At 39.8% G+C, this 14,769-nt stretch overlaps 1 protein-coding gene across 2 annotated transcripts in view; it reads left to right on the forward strand.

Annotated features, from left to right (window-relative positions):
- Window positions 1-929: 929 nt before the first annotated feature.
- LOC142494904 (cadherin-related family member 4-like) overlaps window positions 930-14,769 on the forward strand; it is a 91,380-nt gene continuing 77,540 nt past the window's right edge. For both annotated transcript variants that reach the window (XM_075599583.1, XM_075599584.1), the window contains exons 1-5: window positions 930-1,072; window positions 6,129-6,281; window positions 8,488-8,667; window positions 11,802-11,887; window positions 13,908-14,030. In XM_075599583.1, coding sequence (XP_075455698.1) covers window positions 1,024-1,072; window positions 6,129-6,281; window positions 8,488-8,667; window positions 11,802-11,887; window positions 13,908-14,030 — 591 coding nt within the window. In that variant the 5' untranslated portion in view covers window positions 930-1,023. The remainder of the gene's footprint in view (window positions 1,073-6,128; window positions 6,282-8,487; window positions 8,668-11,801; window positions 11,888-13,907; window positions 14,031-14,769) is intronic.

A 14,769-nucleotide genomic window follows, 5' to 3' on the forward strand; every position in this document is an offset into this window, starting at 1 on the left:
AACCACATGAACTGAGAATTTTTAAAAAGCAAAAAAATGAGTGCTCCACAGTTATAACCGTAAAATATATATATGAATTTTAATAAACAACAAAGACAATGCTCACTCACAATGTAAAAAAAAAAAAAAAATAGCAAAATTATATAGCGCTTTCAATTAATTTTCTTGAGGTTTTTTTTTCAAAACATTCTTCTTCTTCTTCTTCTTCTTCTTCTTCTTCTTCTTTTTCTTCTTCTTCTTCATATAGCAGATGAACGTTCCTTGTATCAATAGGGTATTAATAGTAGTAGTTTGTTTTAAACTAAAGATGATTAAGGGGATTGTTCTTGAAATGTCCTTTTTATGTATCTACACCTTCTTTTTGTGAATTGCTCATGATGATGATGTGGATGTATCTTTTATGATTTTCTATGTATAAATGTGAGGTGTTTGTTAAGATTAGTGAGTGGATGTTTTTTTCACCTCGTACAGGTTTCTAGCACCTTTTTGCATTCTTTTTCCAACTCCTTATTTATATTTTGTAGATGTATTTTTTTTCCTTGCACAGAGGGTTTCAATTGAACACTAAAGTATATGTTCCAACTTTGTATCAAGAAAGAAAAAAAAAACGAAAAAAAATGAAAAATTGCTTTCAGGTTCCTGAGGTGCAACCCTGGAGCAAAAAACTGTTACTCACTTTTATAAGTGACCCCCATGTGTTTGCTTAAGCAGCATAGACATTTTCTTTTGTTGCAATTACAGTCAATTTATTTCCTCTTAACATCAAGAGAACGCCTCACCCCTAGTCCATAGAAATTGTAGTAGAAAGAAACATAGCAACTATAAAGTAAACATGAATGAGCCAAATGTAAACATCTCCCTATTGGCCGCTATCAATGATTATGTACATAGTACAATTATCTATTTACTTTAGATCACCTTAAAAAGAGCAGCAGTGTGCCACAGAAGAGTTACAGAGGGGAATCATTACCAAGGATCTCGGCTATTTAGATTTGTCTGTATCTTGCTTGATAGAGCAATACCATGTTTTCTACAAAGACAATAGCTCTTCTTGCTATTTCCTTCATTTCAGGTAAGTTTTATTTTCTCATGATATTATGAACGACAGTATGTGATCTTAAACTTATTCTATATACAGTATGTACAGTATAATACATTAAGCTTCATATACAGAGCAGTAATAAGTTGACGGGACTCCTTTACTTCAATGGGTGTTTTCGGTCCATCGCAGTGCGATTGGCTTCTTTGGGATTGCATGAGCCCTGGTAACTTATCAAAGTGTCCTGGCTGTGAAACCAGAGAAAAAATGGTTGTAAGCCACAGCACCAGACATACAGTACTGTATCAATGAAAATACACAATTGAGTGAAACTATTGGTTTTCCCTATTTTTTTGCGCCGGTTTTTGCTGTTTGGAGACCTTGATTTATATCCCACAAAGGGACTAAGCAATATTGCAGATCATATTTTTAAGTAAAATCTAAATAAAAACATATAACTTGTTCCATATCTTCAATGATGAGGTGCTTCGTCATCATTTTGCTATTTAAGTATGTATGAGGATATACTGGGATATAGCCATACTGTATATAGGGCACATGTTAAAATAAAAGCTATATTTTGCATTGTTTCTGTAATCTCATTTTTATCTCATTGTAATTTTTTACACCTACTGTAAATTCCTTATTCCACTAATAGAAAGAAGTTGTCATCGAAAAACATATTTTTATATTTGGTATATTTCTTGATATGAATAACTAATGCTGTTAAAAGGCTGCAATCGGTTATTCTGAGGAAATTACAGGTCTTTTTCAGGTAGATTTCTGTGCGACAACTGATAATGTTTTACACTTCAAGAAAATATTTCTTACTCGGTTGAATTTGCTTTCACCGGATGGAGTACCAGGACTATAAAAAATGTAAACACTTGATGCTTTGTACTGCCGTGTTTGAGGAGCTGCAGTTTCTAAGTGGTGAAAACTAATTATAAGCAGGTGAATTTCAGTATCATTGAGATCTTGGGCAAGTCTCTTTGGTCCTTATTTATTTACATGAGCCAAAAAGTATCTTATGGCATAGCACCATTTACAAGATACATTATATGACCAGGTTTCCCTTTTCCCTAGGCGACACTTTACCCCAAAACTACATCGGAAGATCAGGGTAGATTTAATATAAAAATCAATGGTGGGTTTGACACAATCTGTGTGGAACTGATCTGGGTTGATTAGGATCTATTTGCTAGATTTTTTAGTTCCCGAATCTGCCTTTGGATTGTGTGGATTGGATTTTGACAGATAATTTGCAAATCAGATTTTGACAGTTTCGCTCATCTCTAGTAACCAAACCCCACAGCATTAGTATACATTCAAAACCCTCAGTGTTGCCTATTTTGTAATTTGCTACAGTAATCTGTTGAAAGGTCTAGTAAATGTATCAGTTCTGGAGAGATGTAGATTAGTGGTGTATCGAGTACCCGGAATTACCATGTACCCGGCGTTACCCGGCACATTTCCAGCTACCCGGACATTACCCAGACCCGGCAACTGAGAAGTGGGCCCGGCGCCGGGTAATGTCAGAGTACTTGAAAATCTAATTACTTACCTTTCAGCCGGTGTGGGACAGCAGGATTCTATAGCAGATGTGCGGCGGACGGGAGAGGAGGTGTAGCAGACGGGAGTGGAGGAGGTGCGGCGGGCGGAAGTGCGGCGGAGGTCGGGAGCGGAGGAGGAGCAGGCGCGGAGGTGTGGCAGCAGACAGGAGCAGAGGAGGAGTGGGCAGGAGCAGAGGTGCGGCGGCAGATGGGAGTGGAGGAGGAGCAGGCTGGAGCGTAGGAGGAGCGGAGGTGTGGTGGACGGGAGCGGAGGAGGTGCGGGCGGGGGCGGAGGTGCAGCGGGCAGAAGTGCGGCGGAGGTCGGGAGCGGAGGAGCAGCGGGCACTGAGGTGCGGCAGCAGATAGGAGCAGAGGAGGAGCGGGAGGGAGCAAAGGTGCGGCGGCGAATGGGAGCAGAGGAGGAGCGGGCGGGAGCAGTGGTGCAGCGGCGTGTGGGAGCGGAAGTGCGGCGGAGGTCGGGAGCGGAGGAGGAGCGGGCAGGAGCAGAGGTACGGCTGACGGGAGTGGAGATCTGGAGCAGTGGAGGTGCGGCGGATAGGAGCGGAAGTCGGGAGCGGAGGAGGAGCGGGCAGGAGCGGAGGAGGAGCGGGCAGGAGCGGAGGTGGGGAGGCAGATGGGGGCGGAGGAGGAGTGGGCGGGAGCGGAAGTGCAGTGGATGACGGGAGCGGAGGAGGAGCAGGCGGGAGCGGAAGTGCGGCAGCAGATGGGAGAGGAGGAGGATAATAATTCATAATTAATAATAATATAATAATTAATAGAGTTAATCTCTGCACAGGTTTCCAACCTAAGCTGAGAGGTGGATATAATTAACCCCTGATTGTGCAGGGTTTATAAGACAGGAAGTAACACCTTGTCAGTGTCTCTGCTGGAGACTCGGTGAGAGGGTCACAGATTACAGAGCTCCCGCCCGCTGGGATCCAGGCCTTGTTGACCAGAAGGTTTTGCCTGGCAACAGTGGGGAACCAAAAGCCCGACATAACAGAGAAGCCTGCACGATTAGGGCAAAAGATGTTCCTGACTTGCAGAAGGAGCTAAATAGAGATCCTGTGAAGGAATCCCTGCGACATACCAGATAAGATCTAAAACTATACTACATGCCTAAAGACTGTTTTGTTTGCACACAATAGGACATGTTTTGGGGCTGACAATCAGCTTAGCTGACAGCCCGTTAGTTAGGGCAGAAGTAGTGAGTTAGTTTCCCTAAAGGGGATAGGCCGTCACAGGTGCCCATTCATTACCATTGGGGTTATATTTTCTCCCATTTAGGTAATGACACTGACAATCGGTGTATTGGGTAGTATTAGTTGTTTTTTAATGTTTATTGAGGCAGAGGGAGTGAAGGCAGTTCTTGGCCCATGTTGGGAGTTTAGGCCTACCGGGTGGGTAGCAGGAGTGGTTAACCCCTTCATTACCTTATCGGTAGTACCGCTAAGGTAATAAAGGGGTTAGCGCCTCTGGCAACCCTCCCGTATGCATAAACACCCACCCTGGGGCAACTACCCCCTTCACCCACCCCCTCTACCTCCAACAAACCGGGCACTGGTATTTAACCACTTCATTACCTTAGTGGTTATCCGCAAAGGTAATGAAGCAGTCTGTAAATCTATTCTTATTATACAAGATTGAAGCATAGAGGGTCACCGGAGCTGATATTAATGTGTGTCAGCACTGGAGACCAGCTTCAATCCGATGTGGTAAGAATACATTTTTTACATCAGTCACATGGCAGATCCCATATCACCACTCTTAGGTGGCGAGATCAGAACCTGCGAGTTACCTGCGAGTTGGTGCAGTGATGTGCATCTCTGAGCTACCTGAGTAGCTCGATATTGAAAAAAAGGCGAGTTTGAGCATTTTTTGAGCTCTTGCTCAGTTTGTCATTGCGAGAGTGCTACCGATCAGGAAGAAGCCGTTTTCTAGAGACTTTCTATCAGGGCTCTCTGAATGCTACACATGCAAACTCACTAGAAAAGTGCTCAAAACTGTCAATGTCACTTATCAAAGTGTACTGAAGAGGAGAGAGGAGAGAGGAGAGAGGAGAGGGGAGAGAGGAGAGAGGAGAGAGGAGAGAGGAGAGAGGAGAGAGGAGAGAGGAGATACCAGTGATAATTAGAAATGCAGAGAATTTGGGGAGTGCTTATGTAAAGAATGATGGTATTACTTTTTCATTTGATGGGTTTAACTGAATGCAGATTGTGGCGTGGCATTGCGCCAGTTTCAAGTAATGCTACAGTAGATAGTTCTCTAATAGAGTCTTTGCAAAAATTTTTATTCATACTGATATTTTTTTAAAGCGTTTTTAAATATATAGTTAAACTAAAACTTTTTTTAAAATAAGTATTTGTTTTATAAATGAAAAAAAAGGTGTTCATATCCCTTATTCCACAGTGTACTGTACATTTTTTTAAGTACAGTTTTTCAATGTTTCTTCTAATGTAAAATATGAATGTACTGTATATACACAAGTGACTGCTGTCTGACCGATATGTGTCTTTTGTTGTGTAACCCATGTTCCCCCATCCTAAGAGAGAATCACTGCTGCTACCTGTATGGCTCACAGGATGCTCTGAGCATTTGCCGGTGGTAGTGGGGATAATCAGGACAGGTTTTAGACATCCTGGCAGCTCTTTCCCTGGTGTTGCAGCACCTCCATTCCCACAGGGCCTATAGGAATAAGTGCAGTCCCCTGGGTAAAACACTCACTCTATCCCTGAAGATACTGCAGCCTCAGGTAGGAGTATAAAACAGGAACGGTTCTTTATTCTTCATAGTACACAGCAGTATAACAACATGTACTCTCACGCGGTCCCTGGAATCAACCTCCAGGGCTTTAGGCCCCAAAGGTTTATTCATGACTCCCACACTCCCTGGTGGAGTGTGGAGTAGCTGCACACTCCCACACTCCATGGTGTAGTGGGGGAGGGGAGGGGGGGGGCGGGGGGGAGTAGGGGAGGGGAGGGGGGGAAGGTGAACCAGAGCTCTGGCTCCACACTTCCAACTCCCAGAACCCCATTAATTTGGTACTGCAGGTCCTTTTGTAACCAGAGGTGGGTCCTAAGTCTGAGCCCCTGACAGGGTAGTATCCAGGCCTTAGGCCCACCCTCCCTGTCACTCAAGGGAGTTGTTTACTGCAGATGGCCGAGATTAACCCTAACACTGCCTGTGCTGATACCAGGGTGTATGTGTTAGGCAGGGCAGATTAGAAGCCCAGGGTGTACCTGGCTACAGTTGTTCCCACTGACACTGTTAATACAATATTTCCAATGCACTATACTGCAATAGTGTGTATAGATAATTTGACTATTAAATAATTATATTGCCCTCAGAGAGACACTTGTCTAGAGGCTTTTTTCTAAAAACAAAAATCCAACCCTGTTCCTGTCAAGTAGATCTGTTTTGGGGATTAACCATTAGCTTTTAGTGCACATACAATATTCCTTTCATTTCTGTATTCATCTGACCTGCAGCAGAACTCTAGCACATTAATGATGTCATTTTTTTCTGCCCATTACCAGTGATATCTCAGCCTGCAACTTTGCTCTCCTTCACCATAAACCCTGTCGATTTGCTGGAGGGTACACCTGTGCATCAAGTAATAGCTGTAGCCAGAGGAACCGGTAGTCAATACTTGATTCTAGGAACAAATGTACCATTTAGCATTGACCCAGGTAAGTGTTATATGTCATTATGATCTTTTATTGTTTTGTATAATTATTGAATTAGTGACATACATTAGCTAACTGCATCAATTGAACTGCCTCATTATGAACTACTGTATAGCCATGTAATTGCATGTCTGCATGTTAACTAAAGAGAAATGTACTGCAAGTAAATATATGGTTTGAAATTCCATTCTCCTAATAAGGTACTGTCCTATGATAACCAACTACTAATAAACTTGATTAAATGTGCACCTTTTCCCAAAATATCTTCTTTTACACAAAGGCTTTTTGCCATCCACAATACAGGACTCGCATAACCAGTTAGCCAGTGCTGTCACTGTGATATTTTTGTGTATTCTGTTTTTTTATCAATAACTACAAAAAATGAATAGTAAGTAGTAATGTACTCCAATAATGTATTCTGTGATAATCTGTTTAATCATTTTATTTCTCTAACATTATTAAGCGGTGGATTTTTTAATGTTAATACAGCTAAAAAGTACCGTAATTGCAAAAAAGGAAAACCAGTGGAAAGTTCGTAGATGAGTTGATAAGAACCACACTTAAAATAACTAACTATGTACCATACATGTAACAAACATACTTGGGTTGTTTCATATTCTTTATGGCATTAGCTATTTTTAATCCACCCTTAGTTTATTTTAGTCTTAGTTCTGTTTTGTTCTGCATCTTTTGCATTCTGTTTGCACCAGAATCCACTTTGGCTTGGATGCAGCAGTGCTGTACCACGTGAAAACGCCTATTGACTTGAGAGTTTCTGTCTGGTAGTGCACAAGCTGCACTATTGCCCTTTAGATGAATAACCTATTAGAGTACAACAGTATATAGTATAAATTCTGCAATGACCCTGAGAAAAGTAGTTCACTTAAAGTTTAGATTCAGGATTCAAGTTTGGTAATCCAAAGGTGATCCAAACAAATATACCCTTTTGTTGCAGCAAAGAAAATAGTTTTTTTTTTAATTACATATAATAAATGAATGACCTCCAAATTATATCACTTTATTCTCTGGAATTATGTTATTAACCTAAAAAAACCTATGATGTTTGTATTTATTTAAACACCCTTTATTAGACAAATTGGGTAATCCTCCCAAAAATATTTTGTGGAAAAATAACAAAAACAAGCAATGCAGTCTTAAAGTTCATAACACTTTTAGTTATACTTTTTGATGATATTATGATATAATCATTCATATTTACTCATCAGGATTCTAAGCTTTTATTTTCTTTAAGAGAAAACTAAATACGTTTTGAACAAGTTCAAAAATAAAACTTGAGTAGATGTTTTGAACATGTTACAGCATAAAAAGAAAGATACGAGTTGCTGTATAAATTATTTTGTTAAATCATTTTACCACCAATAACATAATTTTTTAATACACATAAAAATTGTTCATATTAATATATAATGCAAATTACATTGTTAGAAGCAGATCACCAGCCCCAAGTGTTGCCCCTTCTGTGCTAGTAGACATTTCTGTAGCACTGAAGGAGTTATATCCCCTCCTCCCTAATAGCATTTGTAAGATGCACTAAACTCATCCTTAAAGGTGCAATCCACCATAGTGGTCCAGCTGAATTTCTTAGTAGAAGATGAATGGGGAAGTGTTGGTCAATCAAGTGTTTTCTTTACCCTTAGCGCACCCTGCACTTATTAAAGGTAAGGGGAGGTGGTGAGCGGAGACTCTGGCTGTACAAGCACTCACTTAACACTCTCACATCCACCACCAGTTTAAGTTCATTCAAATCTAAGGCTGTCTCACATTTTAACCTGGTCTGTAACTGTTTCATACGCCCATAATATATATTTTCTTTAACTGTGCACGCAATGTCTTGTATATAATGTATATCCTGTTCATTTATGTAACTGTACTTGTAACCATGTATTATTTGTTTTACTCTGTTCCCAGGACATACTTGAAAACGAGAGGTAACTCTCAATGTATTACTTCCTGGTAAAATATTTTATAAATAAATAAATAAATAAATAACACACTGGGACATCATACAAAAGGGGAAAAGAATAGAATGCCAGAGGATTTTTTTTTTAAATACGTATAGGTGTCTGATTTGGGTAATTCATATACAGACAGGTTCACTTAAACATGTCACTGAAACTAGTACACTAAGCGGGATTTCCCCTTTAAAAATGTCTAACTGTGAGTTGTGTCTTTTGTTTTGTTTTTGTAGATTCCGGAGTAATTACTACTAAAAAGGTTTTTAACTATAAAACTGAACCAAGGATTTATCAAGTGGTTGTTGTCACGAAAGAAGGAGGTACAGAAAAAGAAAGATCTGTTCTCACTGTCAACATATTAAAAAATAATAAACCACCACATTGTACTAATGCTCAATTTGTGCTGAAAATCGGTAAGGGCAATAAAAAATATAATACTTTGGTTCTGGATTTTTTTTTTTTTAAATAGTTAACTTTACATTGTGTTTCATCTTGTTCTTCCTTTCCTTTAATGCAAAAAGGGCAAAGACGATTCATATATGCTTATTAGAGATGGGCGAATCCACACAAATCCGTTTAGCAAATTTTCTCACATTTTCATCCCAAAATCCATTGTACGGTGTAAAATCCGCGAACGGATTTGGTTGGTTTAAATCCAAGCGGGTTCATCAAAAACCGCCATTGGATACAACCCGATGGATTTGTAGAATCCAATCCGCGGATTCAGCTGAATCCACAGATTGGATTCTACAAATCAGTTGACAGGTTGCGGAATGCGCGGAGAGTATTGGCAATAATAGTAACAAATTAGCAAAAAACATGAATCGCCCTTTTTGAGATTGATCTTCTGAAATCCGTGGACCAAAGGAACCAGTGGATTCAAATTCTTTGTTAAGGTCCCCGTAAGGGACGAAACGCGTCAGAGGACCCTCCTTGTTTTTTATATTGGCTATTATGCAGTAATAAAGTACCCTTTTTTGTAGCACCTTGCCTCCAGCCTGTTTTAATTAGCAGTGCCCGTCCCACCACCTTTTCCGATTCAAATTCCCCAAAAACATTCGCCCGTCTCTAATGCTTATATGTAATAATGTACGTATTCTAATTGAAATTGTATCTTTCCAGTACTATAAACAACTTTAGGGCCCTGATATAGTAAACTAGGGGTGGCCAACTTCAGTCCTCAAGTGCTACCAGCAGGTCAGGTATTAGAAAAATCCCTGCTTCAGCACAGGTTGCTCAATCAGTGGCTCAGTCATTCTGACTGAGCCACTGAGTGAGTCACCTGTGCTGAAGCACGACTATTCTTAAAACTTGATATTTTGGTGGCTCTTGAGGACTGGAGTTTTCCACTCATGTAGTAAACTATGCTACAGTATGCCATAATATAATAGTATGCCTTCTTAATATAAAATGTTATATCGCTTTGAAACAGTTTAGTTAATTTAGGCCTAATTAATTCGTTGGATGACCAAAGGGAAGAGGGGGAAAGTGATAATTGTGTAGTCTTTTCAGTTCTAAAGTATCTGACAACGCCGGCACTAAAACGATTCAAGCTAACAATAAGTATTATGTTCATGTTTGTCATACATTACTTCCAAATATGATCTTATGTTTACAGAGGTCTTTTGCATATATTTCATATTTGCTTTAAGAGCTGCAGCTTAAATGTCCTTTTTAAGAATTGTAAGACACTCCAGTTACCGTAAAATTATTGTCCAGCTTTTTAGAAGTTGGATGTTTGCTCTTCCTGTGTTTCACGACTCTGCTTGTCTGTTCCTGTTTGTGTGCAATGAACAAATAATGTTCAAATGTGATAAAGAAAACAAAGTATTTGTATAACTGTTAATATGCGGCAGATAACCACAATGCAAATAGTAGCAATACTTGTCAAAGAAAGTCACTCACTTATCAGCAGTTACTGTCGCTTAGTGATTAACCCCATTATAATAACAGTTTTAAACATGATCACCTATTTGATAGCAGGTCACCTATCACAATAACGCGTGAGCCATTTAACATGTTGTAGTCTCAGAGATTTCCAGTTTAACGAGTGATACGGTACTGGTGCAGACACAGTTGTAGTAAGGCACTAAAAAGTCAAATCATGCAATTTTGCATTTCATGGCTATATTGAATTGAATACCGCACGATAACGTGCTAAATCTCACACCAGCAGAAACACGTTGCCGTGTGATAATGGGTACAATAACGTTGGCTACAAATATAGTTAGAGAAAAATTTGTAAGAGCATGCACTCCTAGTACTTGACTGTACCAGAACGAATAATGTTGGTGCACCATATGCTATCGGGGGTCTAATTGTGCAGTAGATCCCATATTGGAACAGATTCAAAAGTTGATAGGCAGGGGGCCCTCGTGAATTGAAGAAAAAAGGTGTCTTTATTGAGGATACCTATTCCTCCTACGAGTTTCAGTCCCAGATGGGACGTCGTCAAGCCCGGACGATGGTCCCAGCTGGAATCAAAATGCATAGGAGGAATATGTAACCTCAATAAAGACACAATTTTCTTTAATTCATGAGTGCCCCCTGCATTTCTACTTTTGAATTGGCTACACCCATAGGATATCAGATTCTTGAAACATTGTAAAAAATATCTATAAACTTGAATGTGTTCATTTTTGCCTTGCTGCCTGACACCTTCTCTCTGAATCTTTTGTTCCATTTTCCGTTCCTTTTTTTACTTTTTGAATGATCACTGCTCCTCTAATCCTTACAATTGCCTCTCCGCTGTTCTTATTTGTAGACCATTACTGCTTGGCCTACTGTAGGGTAAAGAGTATTATTCTTGAAAGCTTCTCTTAAAATACAGTATATCCAGTGTGTCTGAATAAATAGGTGTCATTTGCTGTTTAAGTGCTCACTCTTTCTGACTCCGCTGAAAAATTGTTATTTTACATTTAGAAAATGAGCCAGAGAAAGACAGATGGCAAAGGAGTCAGACATGAAAATATTTAATAAGCAGAGCAATGCAGTGTGGGTCCCTCTTACGACAAAGGAATTAATCGCAGCTTTTGAAAATATTGTTGCAATCCCCTTATGCCAGAATCTGATGCCCACTGGGCAAATATTGATCCATACACATCCAGCCCCATAGATTTAACACTGCTTTGGGCAATTGTACTCAAATGGTGCAGTGACATTGCTATACAGGTATTGTACATGCTACGTTTTTCCTACTTGCGTAAATGAGGTTAGAATACTCACATGATACCAGAGATACACTGTTTCTGGAGGTATTATCGGAATTTTCTTAGAAGATTCATTATGGTGCTAAAATATATTTTGAAAATAAAAACTGCTGGTTTATTCCATAATAATTTATGTGAATGAGATATGAAAGCAACATCTAGAAGAAAATTATAATTTGTACTACTCAAGGAAAAGCAAATGTTATCTTGTTTGGCACAAGCAGATTGACATTGAAATAACTAAGGTATTTGCACTCATACAACTTATTTTTTGTGTATCGGTAAAGAAATTAAGCAAATAAATCCCCAACAAAATTCTCTTGAACTTTGTTTTCCAGATACTATAAATATTGAGGAGAATTTCCCAATGTTTCGCAATTTTTATCGTGTTAGTGCAACTGATGAAAATTCTGATCCACTGAGAGTGAGTTTATTGGTGTTTCATAACTGGCTTGCAATGTTATTTGGCAATCTTAAAGAAACAAAAATAATATGTAATGTTGTCTATTTTACACCTAAAAGTAAGCTTTGTCTGCTGAACAGACTTCTAACACTTCTCTGTACTGGACATTCTACAATGAAGAGGGTAGTGTTCTATTTAATGGCAGTAGAGGATTTTCCTTGCCTCATTACTTCTCCCAAAAAAACGATCACTTAAGCCCCTATTCAATGTGCTGTAATGCCACTACTCTGTGTACACGTAAGTAAAGCTCCATTTATTTCTCCAATATTTTCATTAGAGCTTCCCTGACATGGAGAAGCAGTTTCACAACTTACTATTTAGGGGATTTAGTAAGTCAACACGAACAAAAGCCTGATAAACTGCTTCTGTGGGGATAAGTGCTGTAGTCTTCCCTAACTAGTGCAAAACGTAAACAATAAGGGAAGGTACAGTAGCAATGACATTTGGAAGGGTCATTTGACTAAAGACAAATCATTTGGCAGTATCAAAAGATTGCTAATGTGTTGGTGATAAACAAACTACCAAGGCTTTTACAATAAAACAAAAATAGCCTTATTCTACAAAAAAACATTTTGCAATGAAAATGTAAATTTTTCACAAACATTAATAACATAAAGATCCTATAATTAAAATACAAATTACACATTAAACTGAAAGACAGCCTAAAAAATAAGATTTACAGGAGCTAAGAGATGCAATATGTTTATTTTAACAATGCTAAAAATGTTAATAATATTGTAAGAGGCAGGTGCAGACGTACTGTAGTGCCGACGATTATTCTACAACAAACCTGGGGCAATCTCCAAAAAGACCCAGGTACATGCTGGGTACATGCTGGGTACATGCTGGGTACATGCTGGGTACATGCTGGGTACATGCTGCAAAATGTCACACATTTCTGCAGACAGACTAATGGCCCATCGGATTAACAGCAGGGGGAATGCCAGGAACTCCTGCTGTGTTAATCCGATGGGCCATTAGCCTCTGCAGAAATGTCACTGAAATGTGCCAGCATGTACCCAGCATGTATCTGGCTAGTTTAAGGCAAGTTTACGGCAAGTTTTAGAATACTTGTTGGCTTGTCTGTACACACAAGGAGACAGTTTCGGGGAAATTATATCATGGATTTATTGAGCCTGTTCCTTTAAACACTGTACAGCATACAAAACCAAAAAAAAACAAAGCAACAAACATCTATCCCTTTGTAAGGGCTAGCTCCCTCCCCAGTTCCCATCATCTGTAGACTGGAAGGAAAAGCCCCTTACCAGCGTACAATCCCAAAAACTCAAGCGGTACCTTAAAGCATGTGGCCCTTCAGGTCAGTGGTGCCTTGGTGTGTGCTCAAGACTTATGTCAGCACAGTTGGGTGCTAAGGAGTCCTCCTTCTCCTTTGTCAGCACAGTTGTGTGCTAAGTAGTTTCACTTTTCCTGGGTCAGCACAATGTGTCTGTGCTAAGGAATCTCTTTGGTCTGTCCCCAGGTGGAGTTGGTCAATTTACTAGCTGCAATTAACTAGCTCTCTGCTGGATTTTCAGACCACTAGAGGCAGCTTTATTTAAACAGGCTTAAGTCCCTGTTACAGATATTAATACATGTTTTTAAACAAATATACACTGACCTTGTCCACTTTCAGATGCACTTAGCTTAATACACTCCTACTGTCTCTTTAAGTTATCTCCCCTTACAACTTAGATTATAAGCTCTTTGGATAGAAATTCCTTTTCCTATTGTTTTATGTCTGAAGTGCTTATTCCCCTTATGTGTTATAATATTAAGTCATTTAATTTTTTTTATTATTATTAACCAAAACAGTGGAGGGAGGAAACACACAATGTACCACCACGGCAACACCCCATAGATCATGCTGCATCATGAGTGCGATGTGCACAATACAGGTGTGGCAAATGCTGACAACTACTAACAACTTTCTGTTCAGTATACTCATGTTAAATCTTATGATGTAATTTACTTTTTCTTACAGTATACATTACAATCACAATCCTCTGGACCAACTCAAAATGGGATTTTCTTTGATGTGGATCCAACATCTGGATTTGTTTTCAGACGTTCTGCTGCAGACTTAGATTTTGAAGCAGGTTATGAGGTGAAGATAGCTTTTTAATTATCAAATGCATTTAAGTAAAATGTATGTAACACTCCTATCCCCCCCCCCATGGAGAATTTCTGGTAAATAGGTGATATGGTGCTGTCGTGCTCACCTGTTGGTTCCCAGAAGGTGGAGTCTCTGCAATGTAGGGAGCTTGGGGTACAGATTCCTTGGTTGTGGTGCAGAGCCTCCACCTGTAGGGCCCTGGGCAGGGATTCATCCCCACTGGGACTTCTGAGAAGAAAAGAATCAATCTGGAATGCCAGCAACAGTACAATAGGGGTTATTGGGGTTCTCACAGCATAGGTCATACAGTCTTTCCATAACCCTTCTCATGAGAGAGGTACCCCATTCTGGACCCTTGCGGCCCCCAGGTTGTTTGCACATAATTTCTCATCCCCAGCCCATGGCTAGCACAGAACTGGATCAGAACCTTACCCCCTAAGGGGCAAAGCAGAACAGCCAGAACAGAACTAATTAACATGGGAGTCACTTTTTATACCAGGGGTGTGGCCACCTCCTTTGCCCCATTAACTGGGCAGGTCCCACCAGAGCAAGCCCACTCCCCTGGCATGTGACTCCAATTGTTTTCAGACAAATGCTTGAAAACTGCAACTTTGTAACTTTAGGGAAGTCTGACCTACATGCTACGCCATGTGTGCGGGGATTAAAACTAGCATTGCCTGATATTACCAGGACTTACAATACTAGGTCAGAGAAATATAGCAGGGGGGCT

Source organism: Ascaphus truei, chromosome 5 (assembly GCF_040206685.1).
Source record: "Ascaphus truei isolate aAscTru1 chromosome 5, aAscTru1.hap1, whole genome shotgun sequence".
Lineage (NCBI taxonomy): Eukaryota > Metazoa > Chordata > Amphibia > Anura > Ascaphidae > Ascaphus > Ascaphus truei.